We start from the raw sequence: 16097 nt of genomic DNA on the forward strand, positions 1-16097 counted from the left end.
GGGTCCAAAACTGTTGACAATGCTCTAAATGCAGCCTAACTAGTGTCTTATAAAGGCTCAGCATTATTTCCTTGCTTTTATACTCTATTCCCCTTGAAATAAATGTGCCAACATTGCATTTGCCTTCTTACCATAGTCTCAACCTCTAAATTAACCTTCTGGGAATCTTGCATGAGGACTCCTTTGCACCTCTAATGTTTGAACCTTCTCCTCATTTAGATAATAGTCTGCATTACTGGTCCTTTTACCAAAATGTATTATCATACATTTCCCAACACTATATTCCATCTGCCACTTTTTTGCCCATTCTTCCAATTTGCCTAAATCCTGCTGCAATCACATTGCTTCCCCGCACTACCTAGCCCTCCATCTATCTTCATATCATCTGCAAACTTTGCCACAAAGCCAATAATTCCATTATCTAAATTTCTGACAATGTGAAAAGCAGTGGTCCCAATACTGACCCAAGGAACACCACTAGTCACTGGCAGCCAACCAGAAAAGGCTCCTTTTATTCCCACTCACTGCCTCCTGCCTGTCAGCCATTCCACTATCCTTGCCAGTATCTTTCCTGTATCACCAAAGAATTTTACCTTGTTTAGCAGCCCCATGTGTGGCACCTTATCAAACACTTTCTGAAAATGTAAGTAAATGATATAACCTGTCTCTCCTTTGTCCACCATGCTTGTTACTTCCTGGAAGAACTCTAATTGATTTGTCAGGCAAGATTTCCTATTACAGAAATCATGCTGACTTTGACATATTTTCTCATTCGTCTCCAAGTACCCTGAAAGCTCGTCCTTAATAATAGACCCCAACATTTTCGCAACCACTGAGGTAACGTTTGCATGGTAAGCACTAATGATATAATCTATAAATCTTCTTTCCTCTCCAGAGTACATCTAAAGATTGTGCTAGAGTAAACAGCCCTCAAGTGCTGATCTATATTCTAAAATGTGACAAGGCTCTTTGACTCCAGCATATTTTAGGCAGCAAGTTTCAGATTTCCACCTTTTACTTAATTAAATATTATTTCTTTCATGACTGACCTCGAACCTTTCTAGCAATTTGTTTAAAATTACATCAAGATATTGACCTTTACAGTATAATATGAGAAATAGCATTATCCTGTTTTGCCCTCTCATAACTTTACACATCTCAGATGAAAATTATTTCACACCAGGTTTTCATCTACATTGTTAATATAAATTGCATGGAACCAAAGAAACTAAAGATTCTGAATGATCAGTATTTAAACCCATAGCATCCACTAGCTAAAGTGAAAAATATTTTTTTTCTCTGCTTTGTTTTCTTTTTTAACTAATCTGTTGTTTCAACTACCTGATCCTTTAATTAATGTAGCAGATTCTTTAAACCAGTGCATTCTTTTTATGTTCTCTGGTTTTCGATGTATCCCATCATTCACTCAAAGTATAACCCTACAATGAGCAATCCCCATTGGGAACACATTCAACTTAGTTATATAAGAAATTACATTTTAAGTGACATTATCTCTAGTTATTATGATGCAGTAGCCTTACATTCTCCATTCACAATATGCCTTATAATATTCAGCAGAACCAAAAAGAGAGTTCTTTTGCCACTGAAATGATAATCAGATCATCAATGGCATGGCTCATGGTTTGAGTTTAGGCTATGTTCCTGCCTTCTAAGGCAGCAAAGAGCATGTAATGCTAAAATAATGAAAACTGTAAAAATGTTTACATGGATCTTTATGATTTACAAATCCTAAACGATAAGTTTGAACCTTTTGTTATTTAGATAACAATCACATACTCTCTATATATAAATATGGATAACATGGATTTTCATCCAAATGTTTCGATATTTTAAGGAGAAGTGAAAAAAACTTTACCATTGTCACTGTTACTAAAAGGAATGCTCAGAGGATCTTGAGGACGGTATAGTGGAATACGTGAATACCCCCTCAAACCACTTTCAGGTTCACGTTGGGAGTCTGCTGGACCATATTGCGAAGTAAGCCGTGAATTTCTGAGTTCAAATCTTGAGTCAGTTTGGGGATTGCTCTGTCCATATCTTGATGCAAAATAGCGATCTTCCAGTCCATAGTCTACTCCATATTGAGAATCATATGGTCCAAATTCATATCCAGATCTATCACGGAGGTCTGTTGTTCCATCACCAAATATCCTAGGAACATTACAAAGCTGTGCAAAATCATCTATAATAATATAGTAAAAACAAGTTAATAAACAAATAAATTATGAAAAAGTCATTAAACATTTTAGCCATAATAGTTACTTGGTCAAATAGTGCTGGATCCAATCTGCTATTTCTATCAAACAACTTTGATAATAAATGTGGTTGCTAACTTTTTAACTGTTAACAGACTTTGTTGAATTAATAGGTGATAACGCAATATATTACCCATTCATATATTTGGGCAAAAATCAATGATTCAGATATCTCATGTAGGTGCACATAACTGGAATTCTTTTCTAAAAAAAAACATCAGTTGAATTCTGAAAGGAAATGGCAAGCCACTGATTAGTTACAATATTTTATTCTGAACAAAAGGTAAACATTCTAACGAAGCAAACAAAGCCTGCAACAAATATTCAGAATGCTAAAAACACTAAGCAGGTTGGGCAGCATTGTGGAGGGAGAAAAGAGTTGATATCTCAGGTCAGAGGCATTTGACTGAACTGACTTGTGGCTTGAATGCTATCACCTCATACACAGTAAAACCAAACACCACATGTTTCAATCCCAGATGAGCTCAATGCCTTTAATGCTTGCTTTGAATGACAGAAAATGGAGACAACCTCAGGAACTCCCACAGCCCATGATGCCCCTGTGATTTCAGCCTCTGAGGACAACATGAAAGCATCCTTCAGGAGGGTGAATCCATGGAAAGCATAAGGCCAAGATGGGTACCTGGTTGAGTTTTGAAGAGCTATACTGCATCAACTGCCTGAAGTGTTTACTTCAGCAGTCTGAGGACTTCACCTGCTTCAAGCAGGCTTCAATTATACTGATGTCCAAAAAGAGCATGGTAACCTGCCTCAGTAGTGCTTACATCCACTGTGATTAAGTATTTTGAGAGGTTGGCGATGAAACATCAAATCTTGCCTGAGGAGCAACTTAGATCCACTCCAATTTGCCTATCATTTCAACAGGTCAACAGCAGATACCATTCAACTAACTCTACTTAATACTGGAGCATCTGGACAGTGAAGATGCATATATCAGACTGCTCTTCATTGACTACAGTTCTGCATTCAACATTATGAGTTGTAGCTGAGAGCTGAATGTCCATGGTTACACGTTATATTGGAGGGATAGGAAAGTAGGCAGAGGGGTTGGTGTGGCTCTACTGGTAAAAAATGGTATCAAATCAGTAGAAAGATGTGACATAGGATTGGAAGATGTTGAATCCTTGTGGATTGAGTTAAGAAACTGCAAGGGTAAAAGGAGTTGAAGGCAGTTATATACAGGCCTCTCAACAGTGGCTGGGAGGTGGACCACAGGTTACAACAGAAAATAGAAAAGGCAAGTCAAAAGGGTAATGATATGGTAGTCAAAGGAGGTTGATTAGGAAAATCAGGTTGGTAATGGATCTCAAGAGAGTGAGTTTGTTGAATGCCTAAGAGATAGCTTTTTAGAGCAGTTTGTCATTGAGCCCACTAGAGGATCAGCTATGCTGGATTGGGTGTTATGTAATCAACCAGAGGCGATTAGGGAGCTAAAGGTAAAAGAACCTTTAGGAACTAGTGATCACAATATGATTGTGTTCAACATGAAATTTGATAGGGAGACAGTAAAGTCTGATGTAACAGTATTTCAGTGGAGTAAGGGAAATTACAGTGATATGCGAGAGGAGCTGGCCAAAGTAAACTGGAAAGAGTTGCTGGCAGGGACGTCAGCAGAGCAGCAATGGCATGCTCTTCTGGAAAAAATGAGGAAGGTGCAGGACATGTGCATTCCAAAAATGAAGCAATATTCAAATGGTAAAATAGTACAACTGTGCCTTACAAGGGAAATCAAAGCTGATGTAAAAGCAAATGAAAGGACAAACAACCAAGCAAAAACTTAGTGGGAAGATTGAGGATTGGGAATTTTTTAAAACCTGCAGAGAACTACTAAAAAAAAAATCAGTAGAAGGGAAGAAGTGAAATATGAAAGCAAGCTAATAAATAATATCAAATTGGATAGTAAAAGTTTTTTCAATTATGTTAAAAGTAAAATAGAAATGAAGGTGGATATAGGACAGTTAGAAAATGAGGCAGGAGAAATAATAACAGGGGATAAGGAGACGGCTGATGAACTAAAATGAGTATTTTGCATCAGTCTTCACCATAGAAGACACTAGCAGTGTGCCTGATGTTGTAGTGTGTGAAGGAAGAGAAGTGGGTGCAGTTACTGTTATAAAAGAGAAGGTGCTCAGAAAGTTGTAAGACCTAAAGGTAAATAAGTCAGCCGGACCAGAGGAACTGCAGCCCAGGGTTCTGAAAGAGATAGTGTTAGAGATTGTGGTGGCATTAGAAATGATCTTTCAAAAATCATTGGACTCTGGCATGGTGCCAGAGGACTGAAAAATTGTAAAAATTACTCCATTCTTTAAGAAAGGAGGGAGGCAGCAGAAAGGAAATTATAGACCAGTTAGCCTGACCTCAGTGGTGGGGAAGATGTTAGAGTCAATTGTTAAGGGTGAGGTGATGGAGCACTTGGTGATACAGGACAAGATAGTAAAAAGTCAGCATGATTTCCTTCAGAGGAAGTCCTGCCTGACAAACCTGTTGGAATTCTTTAAGGAGATTACAAGCAGGATAGATAAAGGGGATGTAGTGGATGTTGTATATCTGGACTTTCATGGCGTCTTTGACAAGGTGCCACACGTAAGACTGCTTATCAAGTTAAGAGCCAATGGTATTCCAGGAAAGTTACTAACATAGTTAGAGCATTGGTTGATTGGTAGGAGGCAGCATGTGGGAATAAAAGGATCCTTTTCTAGTTGGCTGCCAGTGACTAGTGGGGTTCCATAGAGGTTGGTGTTGGGACCACTTCTTTTTATGCTGTATATAAATGATTTAGATGATGGAATAGATGGCTTTATTGCCAAGTTTACAGATGATATGAACATTGGTGGAGGGACAGGTAGTGTTGAGAGTATGATGCAGAAGGACTTAGACAGGTTAGGAAAATGGGCAAGGAAGTGGCAAATGAAATACAATGTTAGAAATGCAATGTCTTGTGCTTTGGTATAGAAATAAATGTGTGGACTATTTTCTAACCATGGAGAAAATCCAGGAATCTGTTGCAGAAGAACTTGGGAGTCTTTGTGCAGAAAACCCTGAAGGTTAACTTGCAGGTTGAGTCGGTGGTGAGGAAGGCAAATGCCATGTTAGCATTCATTTCAAGAGGTCTAGAATACATGAACAAGGATGTGATACTGAGGCATTAAAAGACACTGGTGAGACCTCACCTTGGATATTGATAATAGTTTTGGGTCCCTCATCTTTGAAAAGATGTGCTGGCATTGGAGATGGTCCAGAGGAGGTTCACAAGGATGATTGCAGGAATGAAAGGGTTGTCACACGAGTAACGTCTGATGGCTCTGGGTCTGTACTCACTGGAATTCAGAAGGATGAGGGGGGATCTCATTGAAACCTTTCGAATATTAAAAGTCCTAGACAGGGTAGATGGGAAAGGATGTTTTCCATGGTGGGAGAGTCTAGGACAAGGGGGCACAGCCTCAGGATAGAGGAGCACCCTTTCAAAACAGATGCAGAGAAATTTCTTTAGCCAATGGGTGGTGAATTTGTGGAATTTTTGCCACGTGCTGCTGTGGAGGCCAGGTTGTTGGGTGTATTTAAGGCAGAGATTGATAGGTTCTTGATTGGACATGGCATCAAAGGCTACGGGGTGAAGGCCAGGAACTGGGGTTGAGGAGATAAACAAAAAGTATCATCCTCACTTGCAGACCCCAGTGAGTTCGGATTTGCAACAAAATCTCCATCAGCATAGGTGCGCTATAAGGTTCTGTGCTTAGTCCCTTGCTCTACTCGCCTTATACTTATGGCTGTCAGGCTAAGTACAGCTCTAATGCCATAATTAAGTTTGCTGATTACATCACTGTCATTGGCTGAATCAAAGGTGGTGATGAATCAGTATTTAAGAAGGATATTGAAAATCTGGCTGAGTGTTGCCACAATAACCACTCATTCAATGTCAGCAAAAACGAGGAGCTGATTATTGATTACAGGAGGAGGAAACTGGAGGTCCACAAGCCAGGGGATCAGACATAGAGAAGGTCAGTAACTTTAAATGCTTCAGCATTATTATTTTGGCAGATCTTCCCTGGGTCCAGCACATTACAAAGAAGGCACAACAGTGCCGTTACTTTCTTTGAAGTTTGCCAAGATTTGGTATGTCATCTGAAATTTTGACAAACTTCTATAGATAGACAGTGGAGAGTATACTGACTGGTTGCATCATGGCCTGGTATGGAAGCATCAATATCCTTGAATGGAAAAGCCTACAAAAAAATAATGAATACGGCCCAGCCCATCATGGGTAATTGCCCTCTCTCATCATTGAGTATAGCTACAGGAAAGCAGCATCTACACCAAGGGCCCCCAACATCCAGTCTATGCTCCCTTCTCACTGCTGCCAATAGGAAGGAAGTACAGGAGTTTTAGATCCAATACTGCCAGGTTTAGGAACTGTTATTACCTGTCAACCATCAGGCTTCAGAACCAGAGTGGATAACTTCACTCAGCCCAACACTGAACAGATTTCACAACCTATGGATTCAATTTCAGGACTCTACAACACATGTTCTCAATATTATTTATTTACTTTTTTTTTGTTTTTTCTTTTGTGCATTTAAAGAATTAGTTGTCTTTTGCACATTGATTGTTTGCCTGTCTTTGCTGTATGCAGTCTTCCATTGATTCTATTGCATTTCTTTGTATTTACTGTGAAGACCCACAAGAAAATTTATTATACTTTGATAATAAATTTATTTTGACCTTGTACTTTGACTGGGATAGAGAGAAAGTGGCTGAGAACTGTGGGGGAAAGGGTGTGTGGTTAGAACAGTATACGCATGTCTGATGGGATGAGAGACCAAATAGAGCATTTGGGATCAGATTATACTTCTTTGTTTGTGAAATGTGTTCTAATAGTTAGGCAGTGGGACATGCTCAGCAGGCCAAGTTACTCTAACTGAAAGGCAAAATTTGCATTGAGTTTTCCTGCAGCAGTGCAGGAAGTCACAATTAGATCACAGTGTGATGGGTTATTAAAGTGGCAGGCAACCAGAAATTCAAGGTCTCTCCTGTAGACTGAATGCAGGCATTCTGCAAAGCAGTGACACAATCTGCATTTGGTTTCTTTACTATAGGTGAGACCATATTGATATATTTCTTTCTGTGAAGGATTGTTGAATTTCCACATCAATCTATACATTCTATGGTTACCATCACAGATATGAATTCTTTATTCTAGATTTACTTGATAGTTCATCTTATGACATGTCTATTGGAAACCTGAAAAATGCTATTTGTTCTCCTTCTACTTTATCTCACCCAGTAGTCACATGCTAAAAGAATTCTCAGAAGTTTAGTAAATTTCCCCCTCACTGAGCTCTTTGGTATCCAGTAACTTGTTTCTTACCTGATGCTCTTGAGGGACAGAGAGCACATTGTAGGCCCCAAGCCTCTCCATACATGCAGCAACATTCAGTGTAGGTTGAACTGGTCCACAGAGGTCTTCTACAAACCAGGTCATCAGTCACCCCTTGCCAGCATATATCCAGATGTGTATCTCCATCTTCTGATAAGTCATCTATTGATAGAATTAATACAAATTACATTATCCTCAAATTGGGTGATAATGTCAGACATTTATAAAATACATACTGTATAAGCATAAATCTTATCAGCCACTTGCTACAATGGAGCATTGCAAATGTTAGCATATCATGAAATCATACTATACCGTCAGTAGTATTCTATCATGTTTTCAGATGCATTTAGGGAAACCCAATTTTACAAATGAGGTGCCTTAACTATGTTATGTTGGAGTTATAAGAGAAGCTGCTTGACCAGATGAATTCCATCAGCAGTTTACTTTTGTACTATCTTTATGTCCTCTGCTTGTATTTAGCTTCTTTCACAGACAGCTTTACACTTCTGTTGCGGAAAAGGTATTATTCAAGGCACGAAGGGAGATCGCTTTAGAAGGTCTTTGTTGTAGCATGATAACATGGAGAGCTCATCCCCTTAAAAGTGGAGTTCTGAGATTCTGTCTGACAATGGGTCACGCTCTTATTTATATCCCAAGCATATGAGAGAAAAACACATAAATTAGGAGGAAATTCAATGGCAGTTCTGCTGAGTAGCAAAGTTGCAGGATATGTCCTTGAGCAGTTACACATTTACTTCAGAGTTAATTTCTCAAAAAAGTATATCAGACAGGCTAAAAGAGTATATCAGACAGGTGATGATTCTGAGAACAACAAATACAAATCAGCCTGACTGAAAGGCACATTGTCAGCAGCACAGAGTACATTAGTCACAGTAGATTCTGATGTTACATTTGAAGATCATTAACCCTTCCTTGCTCAATACAGTGTCAGCTCTGGGTATTTTCTTCCACAGTTCAAGTACAGAGCACTGCTGTGAAGAAAAAACTCTATAACCCCTTAGTATCTAGCTAGTAACAACATTTCTTCCACAATTTCTAACAGATTAAAACCAATATACTATTATTGGTATTTTTAGCTTTCAATAAAATACTTCTGAGGTGTAGTTATATGTAATGGAACTGAAACTTGTTTCTTCTGATGTCCACAGTTCTGACTCAGAACTAACTCATAAAACAAAAATTGCATCATTTAATTTCTAATTTACATTGTATAATTAGTGCTCAATAACCTGGGCTATATCCCATCCAACCCTGAGGAGTTATCTGTCCTAATTATTTTCTAAAGTCCCAACACATCCTTTTCTTAATGTCGAGGTGTTCCAGCATATTAACCTGTTCTACACTGTCCTCATATTTGTCAAGGTACCTTTCACTAGTGAATACTGAAAGAAAGTATTCATTAAGGACCTCTTCTACCTCCTCTAACTCCAGTACGTTTCTTCTTTTATCCCTAATCAGTCCTACCCTCACCCTAATAATGTCCCTATCTTCATGTACCTGCAAAATGCCTTGGGATTTTCCTTAATCCTACTCACCTTCTCATGTCTCCTTCTAGCTTTCCTAAGTCCATTCAGAAGCTCCTTTCTGGCTACTTTATAACTCTCAAGTACCCTGTCTCATCCTTGGTATCTAAACCTTAATTATGCTTCCTTATTCCTCTTGAGTAGATGTTCCACTTCTCTTGTCACCTATGGTTCCTTCACTCTGCCTTCCTTTCCTTGTGTCAATAAGACAAACCTATCCAGAACCCACAGCAAAACAGCCTCCACATTTCCTTGGTGTATTTTGCTGAGTACATCTGTTCCCAATTTATGCTTCCAAGTTTCTGCCTAATAACATTATAGTGCACGCCCCTCAATTAAATACTTCCCCATACCTTCTGCTCCTAAACCTGTCACCCATTGAGAGATCTGTCACTTGACTAGGTGGCTGGTACCAGATTCAGTGTAGCCTTTCCTCTAGTTAGCCTGTTTACAAACTCTATCAGGAATCTTTCTTGGACACCTAACAAATCCTGCCACAACTGAGGAATATTTGGGAAGTTGAAGGCACCCATAACAATAATCCTGTTATTTTTGCATCTTTCCAAAATCTCCCTCTCGATCTGCTCCACAGTGTCTCTTTTGTTATTGAGGGGTCTGTAGAATTCTCTCAATGGACTGATTACTTGCTTCCTGGTTTTGACTTCCATCCACACTGAGCCAGCAGACAGTACCTCCATGACATCCTCCTTTTTAGCACCTCTGATACCATCTCTGACTAGGAATCTCACCCCACCACCTCTTTTAACTCCCTCCCTGTCCTTTTTGAAATATCTAAACTCTGGATCATCTAGCTGGCTTATTTGCCCTTCTGACAGCCAAGTCCCTATAAAAGGCCACAACATTGCAGTCCCATGACTGATCCATATTCTAAATTTATCACCCTTGTTCCTGATACTTCTTGCATTAAAATAGACATATTTCAACCCACCCAATGGATTGCTATCATGCCCTGTCATTGTCCATCCTTCCTCACAGTCTCCTACATACTGCATTTAACCTTACACCAACTGCTCCATCCTCTGAGCTATCACTCTGGTCCCCATACCCCAACAATCCTGGAGGAAACCTGCCCACAAGGATATTGTTCCTCTCAAGTTCATGTATAACTCGTCCCCTTTAGTACATGTTATACCTTCCCTGGAAGGAATCCTAATGATCCACAAATCAGAAGCCCTGCCCCCTGCACCAATTCTTCAGCCATAATTTAATAACCATATCACCATATTCTTACCCTCAATAGCATGTTGCAGATGCAGTAATCCAAAGATTACTACCCTTGAGGTCCTGCTTTTCAAATTTATGTCCCTATATTCAAGGACTTCATCCATTTTCTTCCTTACGTCATTAGTATCAATTCATACCACAACTTGTGGCTGCTCACCCTGTCCCTTTAGAATGCTGTTAACCCGATCTGAGACATTCTGACTCTGACATCTGGGAGGCAATGTACTTTGTACAATCCAGGAATCTCATTCACATCTGCAAAATCTCCTCAATGTTCCCTTAACTATTGAATCCCCTATTAACACTGCTCTTCTCTTCCTCCCTTTTCCTTCTGAGCCACAGAGCCAGACTCATTACCACAGACCTAATCACTGCAGTTTTCTTCCTGTAGGTTCCCCCCCACCCCCACATCAATAGTATCCAAAATGGTATACTTGTTATTGAGTGCTACAGTTTCAGGCCAGAGAGTTTTTATATATTTGCTGTGACATAAAAAATGTATATATTTTATTATTGACCTTCAATTGCATCTTTGGAAATTTGGCTAATATATGTGAAGTCTCTTTGACTGGAAGTTTTAAATAGCCTTTTATATTCTTTGCTTCAATCTTTTACTTCTAAATTCATTTTCTGCCTCATACTACAGTCTCTGCAACGCTTCCTTTGACCAAGATGATAGGCATGAAAGTTCTTACAAGCTTCTGCCATTACTGCTCTGATGATATGAGTGAATACAAGAACAGCTTGTCGAAACTTCATAGACAAGCAGTAGTTGAAGGGAGAAGCTAGACAGAAAATAATTCCCTCCCTGTGCAATTTTGTCTGGTTCCTCTCCTTTTAGGTATATTTAATTCACTAAGCTAACTAAAGGGAGACCTGTGCTAACCCTGACCTATCAATCCATTGAAAATAGTTCCTTCTGAAGTGCACCATATACTTGAAGAAAACTGTGGAAAAAAATCCCTGAATTTCTTATTCTTGAGGTTAATTGTAATGGTCCCCAAATTAAGCAATCAGCTCTGTTATCTTCTTGCTGAGAACCACCCTTCAAAGATAGTACATGGAACAATGACGTTGTTGCCATAACAGAGACTTGGGTGTCACAGGAACAGGAATAGCTGCTGAGAGTGCCAGGCTTAGATGTTTCAAAAAGAACAGAGAGGGAGGCAAAAGAGATGGGGACGCGGCATTGATAATTTGGGATAGTGTCATGGCTGCAGAAAAGGAGGAAGGAGAAAGTCATGGAGGGATGGTCTACTAAGTCAGCGTGGGTAGATGTCAGAAATAGGAAAGGGGCAATAACTCTACTGAGTGTTTTTTTTATAGTCCCCCCCAATAGTAATAGGGATATCGAGGAGCAGATAGAGAGGCAGATTCTGGAATGATGCAATAATAATAGGGTTGTTGTGATAGAGATTTTAACTTTCTTAATATTGATTGGCACCTCCTTAGCGTAAGGGATCTAGATGGGGTTGAATTTGTTAGGTGTGTTCAGGAAGTTTTCCTGGAGTAATATGTAGATAAGCCAACTAGAGGAGAGGCTGTACTTGATTTGGTATTGGGAAATTAATCTGGTCAGGTGTCAGGTCTCTTGATGGGAGAGCATTTTGGAGGTATTGAGCATAACTCTAATTCCTTCACCATAGCACTGGAGAGGAACAGGAACAGACAATTTGGGAAAATATTTAATTGGGGTAGGGGGAAATATGACGCTATTAGGGAGGATCTTGGGAACATAAATTGGGAGCATATGTTTTCAGGGAAATGCACAGCAGAAATGTAGCAAATGTTCAGGGAACATTTGCATGGAGATCTGCATAGTGTATGTTCCATTGAGGCAGGGAAAGGATGGTAGGGTTAAAGAACCATGGTGTACAAAGTATGTAGAAAATCTAGTTAAGAAGAAAAGTTTACAAAAGGTTCAAGAAACTAAGTACTGTTAGAGCTCTAGAAAATTACAAGATTGCTATAAAGGAGCTTAAGAATAGAATTAGGAGAGCTAGAAGGGGCCATAGGAAGGCCTTGGTGAGCAGTATTAAGGAAAACCCTAAGGCATTCTACAAGTATGTGAGGAGCAAGAGGATAAGACATGTGAGAATAGGGCCAATCAGGTGCAATAGTGGAAATGTGTACATGGAGTCGGAGGAGGTAGCAGAGGCACTTAATAAATACTTTGCTTCAGTATTCACCAGAGAAAAATACCTTGGTAATTGTGGGGATGTTTTACAGTGGACTGAAATGCTTGAGCATATAGACATTAAGAAAGAAGATGTGCTGGAGCTTTTGAAAAGCATTAAGTTAGATAAGTCACTGGCACCAGATGAGATATACCCCAGTCTACTGTGGGAAGCAAGGGAGGAGATTTTTGAGTCTCTGGCAATGATCTTTGCATCATCAATAGGGATGGGAGCAGTATTGAAGGACTGGAGGGTTGTAAATGTTGTTCCCTTGTTCAAGAAAAGGAGTAGAGATAACCCAGGAAATTATAGATCAGTGAGTCTGACTTCAGTGATGGGCAAGTTGGTGGAGGGGATTCTGAGAGGTAGGATTTATGAGCATTTGGAGAGACATAATCGGATTAGGGATAGTCAGCATGCCTTTGTTGCCTTATGAGCCTGATGGAATTCTTTGAGATGTAACAAAACACATTGATGAAAGTAAGCAGTGGATATAGTGTATATGGATTTTATTTGATAAGGTTCACTGTGCAAGGCTCCTTCAGAAAGTAAGGAGGCATGGGATCCAAGGAGACCTTACTTTGTGGATCCAGAATTGGCTTGCCCACAGAAGGCAAGGGGGTTGTAGATGCTTCATATTCTGCATAGAGGTCAGTGACCAGTGTGTTCCGCAGGGATCTGTTCTAGGACCCCTTCTCCATGATTGTTACAAATGACAGGGATGAAGAACTAGAAGGGTGGGTTAGTAAGTTTGCTGATAACACAAAGGTTGGGGATGTTGTGGATAATCTGGGGGGTTGTCAGAAGTTACAGCGGGACATCAATAGGATGCAGAACTGGGCTGAGAAATGGCAGATGGTCTACAACCCAGATAAGTGTGAAATGGTTCATTTTGGAAGGCCAAATTTGAAGAAAGAATATATTAATGGTAAGACTCTTGGAAGTGTTGAGGATATGAGAGCTCTTGGGGTCCATGTCCACAGGACAGTCAAAATTGCTGCACAGGTTGACAGTTTTGTTAAGAAGGGTATGCTGTGTTGGCATTCATCATCCATGGGCTTGAGTTCAAGAGCCATGAGGTAATGTTACAGCTATATAAGACTTTGGGCAAACTCCATTTGGAGTACTGTGTTCAGTTCCGGTCACCTCACTACAGGAAGGATGTGAATATTATAGAGAGAGTACAGAGGAGATTTACAAGGACGTGTCCTGGATTGGAGGGCGTACCTTATGAGAACAGTTTAGTGAACTTAGCCTTTTCTCCTTGGAACGACAGAGGATGAGAGGTGACCTGATAGAGATGTATAAGATGATGAGGGGCATTGATCATGTGGATAGCCAGTGGCTTTTTCCCAGGGCTAATGTGAGGGGCATAGTTTTAGGGTGCTTGGAAATAGGTACCGAGGGGTTGTCATGGGTAAGTTTTTCACACAGAGAGTGATGGGTGCATGGAATGCACTGCTAGAAAAATAGAGGGCTATATGCTAGGGAAATTCTAGGCAGTTTCTAGAGTAGGTTACATGGTCGGCACAACATTGTGGGCCGAAAGGCCTGTAATGTGCTGTAGATTTCTATGTTCTATAAAATCGAAGGTCAATAACAAATGTCTTAAAACCACAAGCATAAACTTAACTGGAATACTGATTTCATGTCTTTGTCTTTCACGTGAAACTTTATTTGTCTAGTTATGCTAAAAGAGGATAGAAAGAAAAAGAGGTGCCAAGGATCCATAATGCATACATGGTAACATAGACAAAATACAGGTTTCAATGTTGCCAGTAGTCAGCTAACAATTTAATTACATTAAAAATATCCATAAAACTGTCTAATTATTAACAACAGAATATAAACAGCAGAAGAATTTGTATTTACCTCCAGATTCTGACTCATTTATACATCTTTTACGTGTTATGTCCAGTGTAAGTGGTGGACTGCAGAAACAGTTAAATGATCCTGGTGTGTTGACACACTCTCCATTCACACACGTACTTTCATCCTGACACTCATCAATGTCTAAAAAAACAACAAAAAGAACAAATATAATTCCTTTAGATTTATATATCAAATAATTTTATACCTCACCCAGTAGATAAGTTATTGATAAATATTCCTTAACAGTATCAAATATGTTAGGAATGCACATTTTGACGTTAACAACTTTTTTTCCTGTAACGTTACATTAACAAAATGTATTAAAATAGAATGCATTTATAACTGTATAGCTGGGAGCAGCACTCATGAAGCACATCACAGTAAATTATGGGCACAGTCGCTGTTTTTCCACTCCTTGAATGAATAGGTGAAAAACTACAGGCTGGAGACTCATCAGTTATAATCACATGGTTTTTTTGAAGCTTACAATACACTACTTTTCAGGAATTAATATGCATTAAGCATAACACTTACAGATTTTGATATCAAATCTCTTTCTATGTTTGAAATAATTATAAAAGAGAACATAATCTAACTTAGAGAAGACTTACTAATCTAACACACTCGCATTGAGTAAATTATTGTTCTAGATCAACCCATTATTATACAACTAGCTCAGACTTACCAATGCATTCTAACCTCACATTGTCATAGTAAAAGCCTGTACCACAGTAGCAGGAGTAACTTCCCACGGTATTTACACAGTGTCCATTCTTACAGACCTCTGAGCCAAACATTGAACATTCGTCTGCATCTACAGATGGGGAGAAAAGCACATTATTGCAGAAGCAGATTCTACACTTTCCAGTCACCATGTTGATCAGATCATAATGACGAACAATAAATATAAAGCAGTTCAGAGATGCAAGCCAACTATTGATATTTATTAACCCAAATATTACATTTGAAGTGTGATGGTAAAATTGTGATCTCTGAACATTAGAGTTGTAAGAGTTCACCCTGTGTAGCAATATGCAAGGAATTGCAGGTGTGATTTCTTCACCTCTCCTCCAATAAGTTTCCATAATAAACTCAGCATGAACTTTGACTCGGAGATTGATTGGAGTCAAAACAAGTTTTATTTGAAGCTAATGCTAAGGTAGCAATTGGACATTATTTGATGTTGATAACAAGACCTCAGAAATACGGAATCCTTTCATTTTCTGTTATTCACTGTTACATACATCTTTACCAAACTTCATGAGAAAGAACAGATGATGACATATTAATCCACAACTGTAAATTATTGACTCACCACCATAGTTTTGTGATCCAAATGAAAAAGAACCAATCTGAAATGGAATAAATCCTTTGCCTTCTGGACAAATTTCATTGTATTCCTCTGTTAAAGCAAAGTAAAACAATTATTAATAGCTCCTGGAAATAGGAGAATGGAGTGTTTATGACAACATAAGAGTATGATCTTCATTTATTAGCACAGTTATTATAATTAAGTTATTTGTTAAGATACATAATGCCTAGCAATGCTAAAGATAGACATGGAGGTAATTTAAATTAACTGTAT

The 16097-nt window shown here is 39.0% G+C and overlaps 1 protein-coding gene across 2 annotated transcripts in view; it reads right to left on the reverse strand.

Annotated features, from left to right (window-relative positions):
• Positions 1 to 16097, reverse strand: part of LOC132389583 (latent-transforming growth factor beta-binding protein 2-like) — a 408009-nt gene that overhangs the window by 12057 nt on the left and 379855 nt on the right. For both annotated transcript variants that reach the window (XM_059962068.1, XM_059962075.1), the window contains 5 exons: positions 15828 to 15914; positions 15198 to 15326; positions 14513 to 14653; positions 7663 to 7833; positions 1877 to 2203 (listed from right to left, as the gene is read on the reverse strand). In XM_059962068.1, coding sequence (XP_059818051.1) covers positions 1877 to 2203; positions 7663 to 7833; positions 14513 to 14653; positions 15198 to 15326; positions 15828 to 15914 — 855 coding nt within the window. The remainder of the gene's footprint in view (positions 1 to 1876; positions 2204 to 7662; positions 7834 to 14512; positions 14654 to 15197; positions 15327 to 15827; positions 15915 to 16097) is intronic.

This window comes from Hypanus sabinus, chromosome 2, assembly GCF_030144855.1.
Source record: "Hypanus sabinus isolate sHypSab1 chromosome 2, sHypSab1.hap1, whole genome shotgun sequence".
NCBI classification, from domain to species: Eukaryota; Metazoa; Chordata; class Chondrichthyes; order Myliobatiformes; family Dasyatidae; genus Hypanus; species Hypanus sabinus.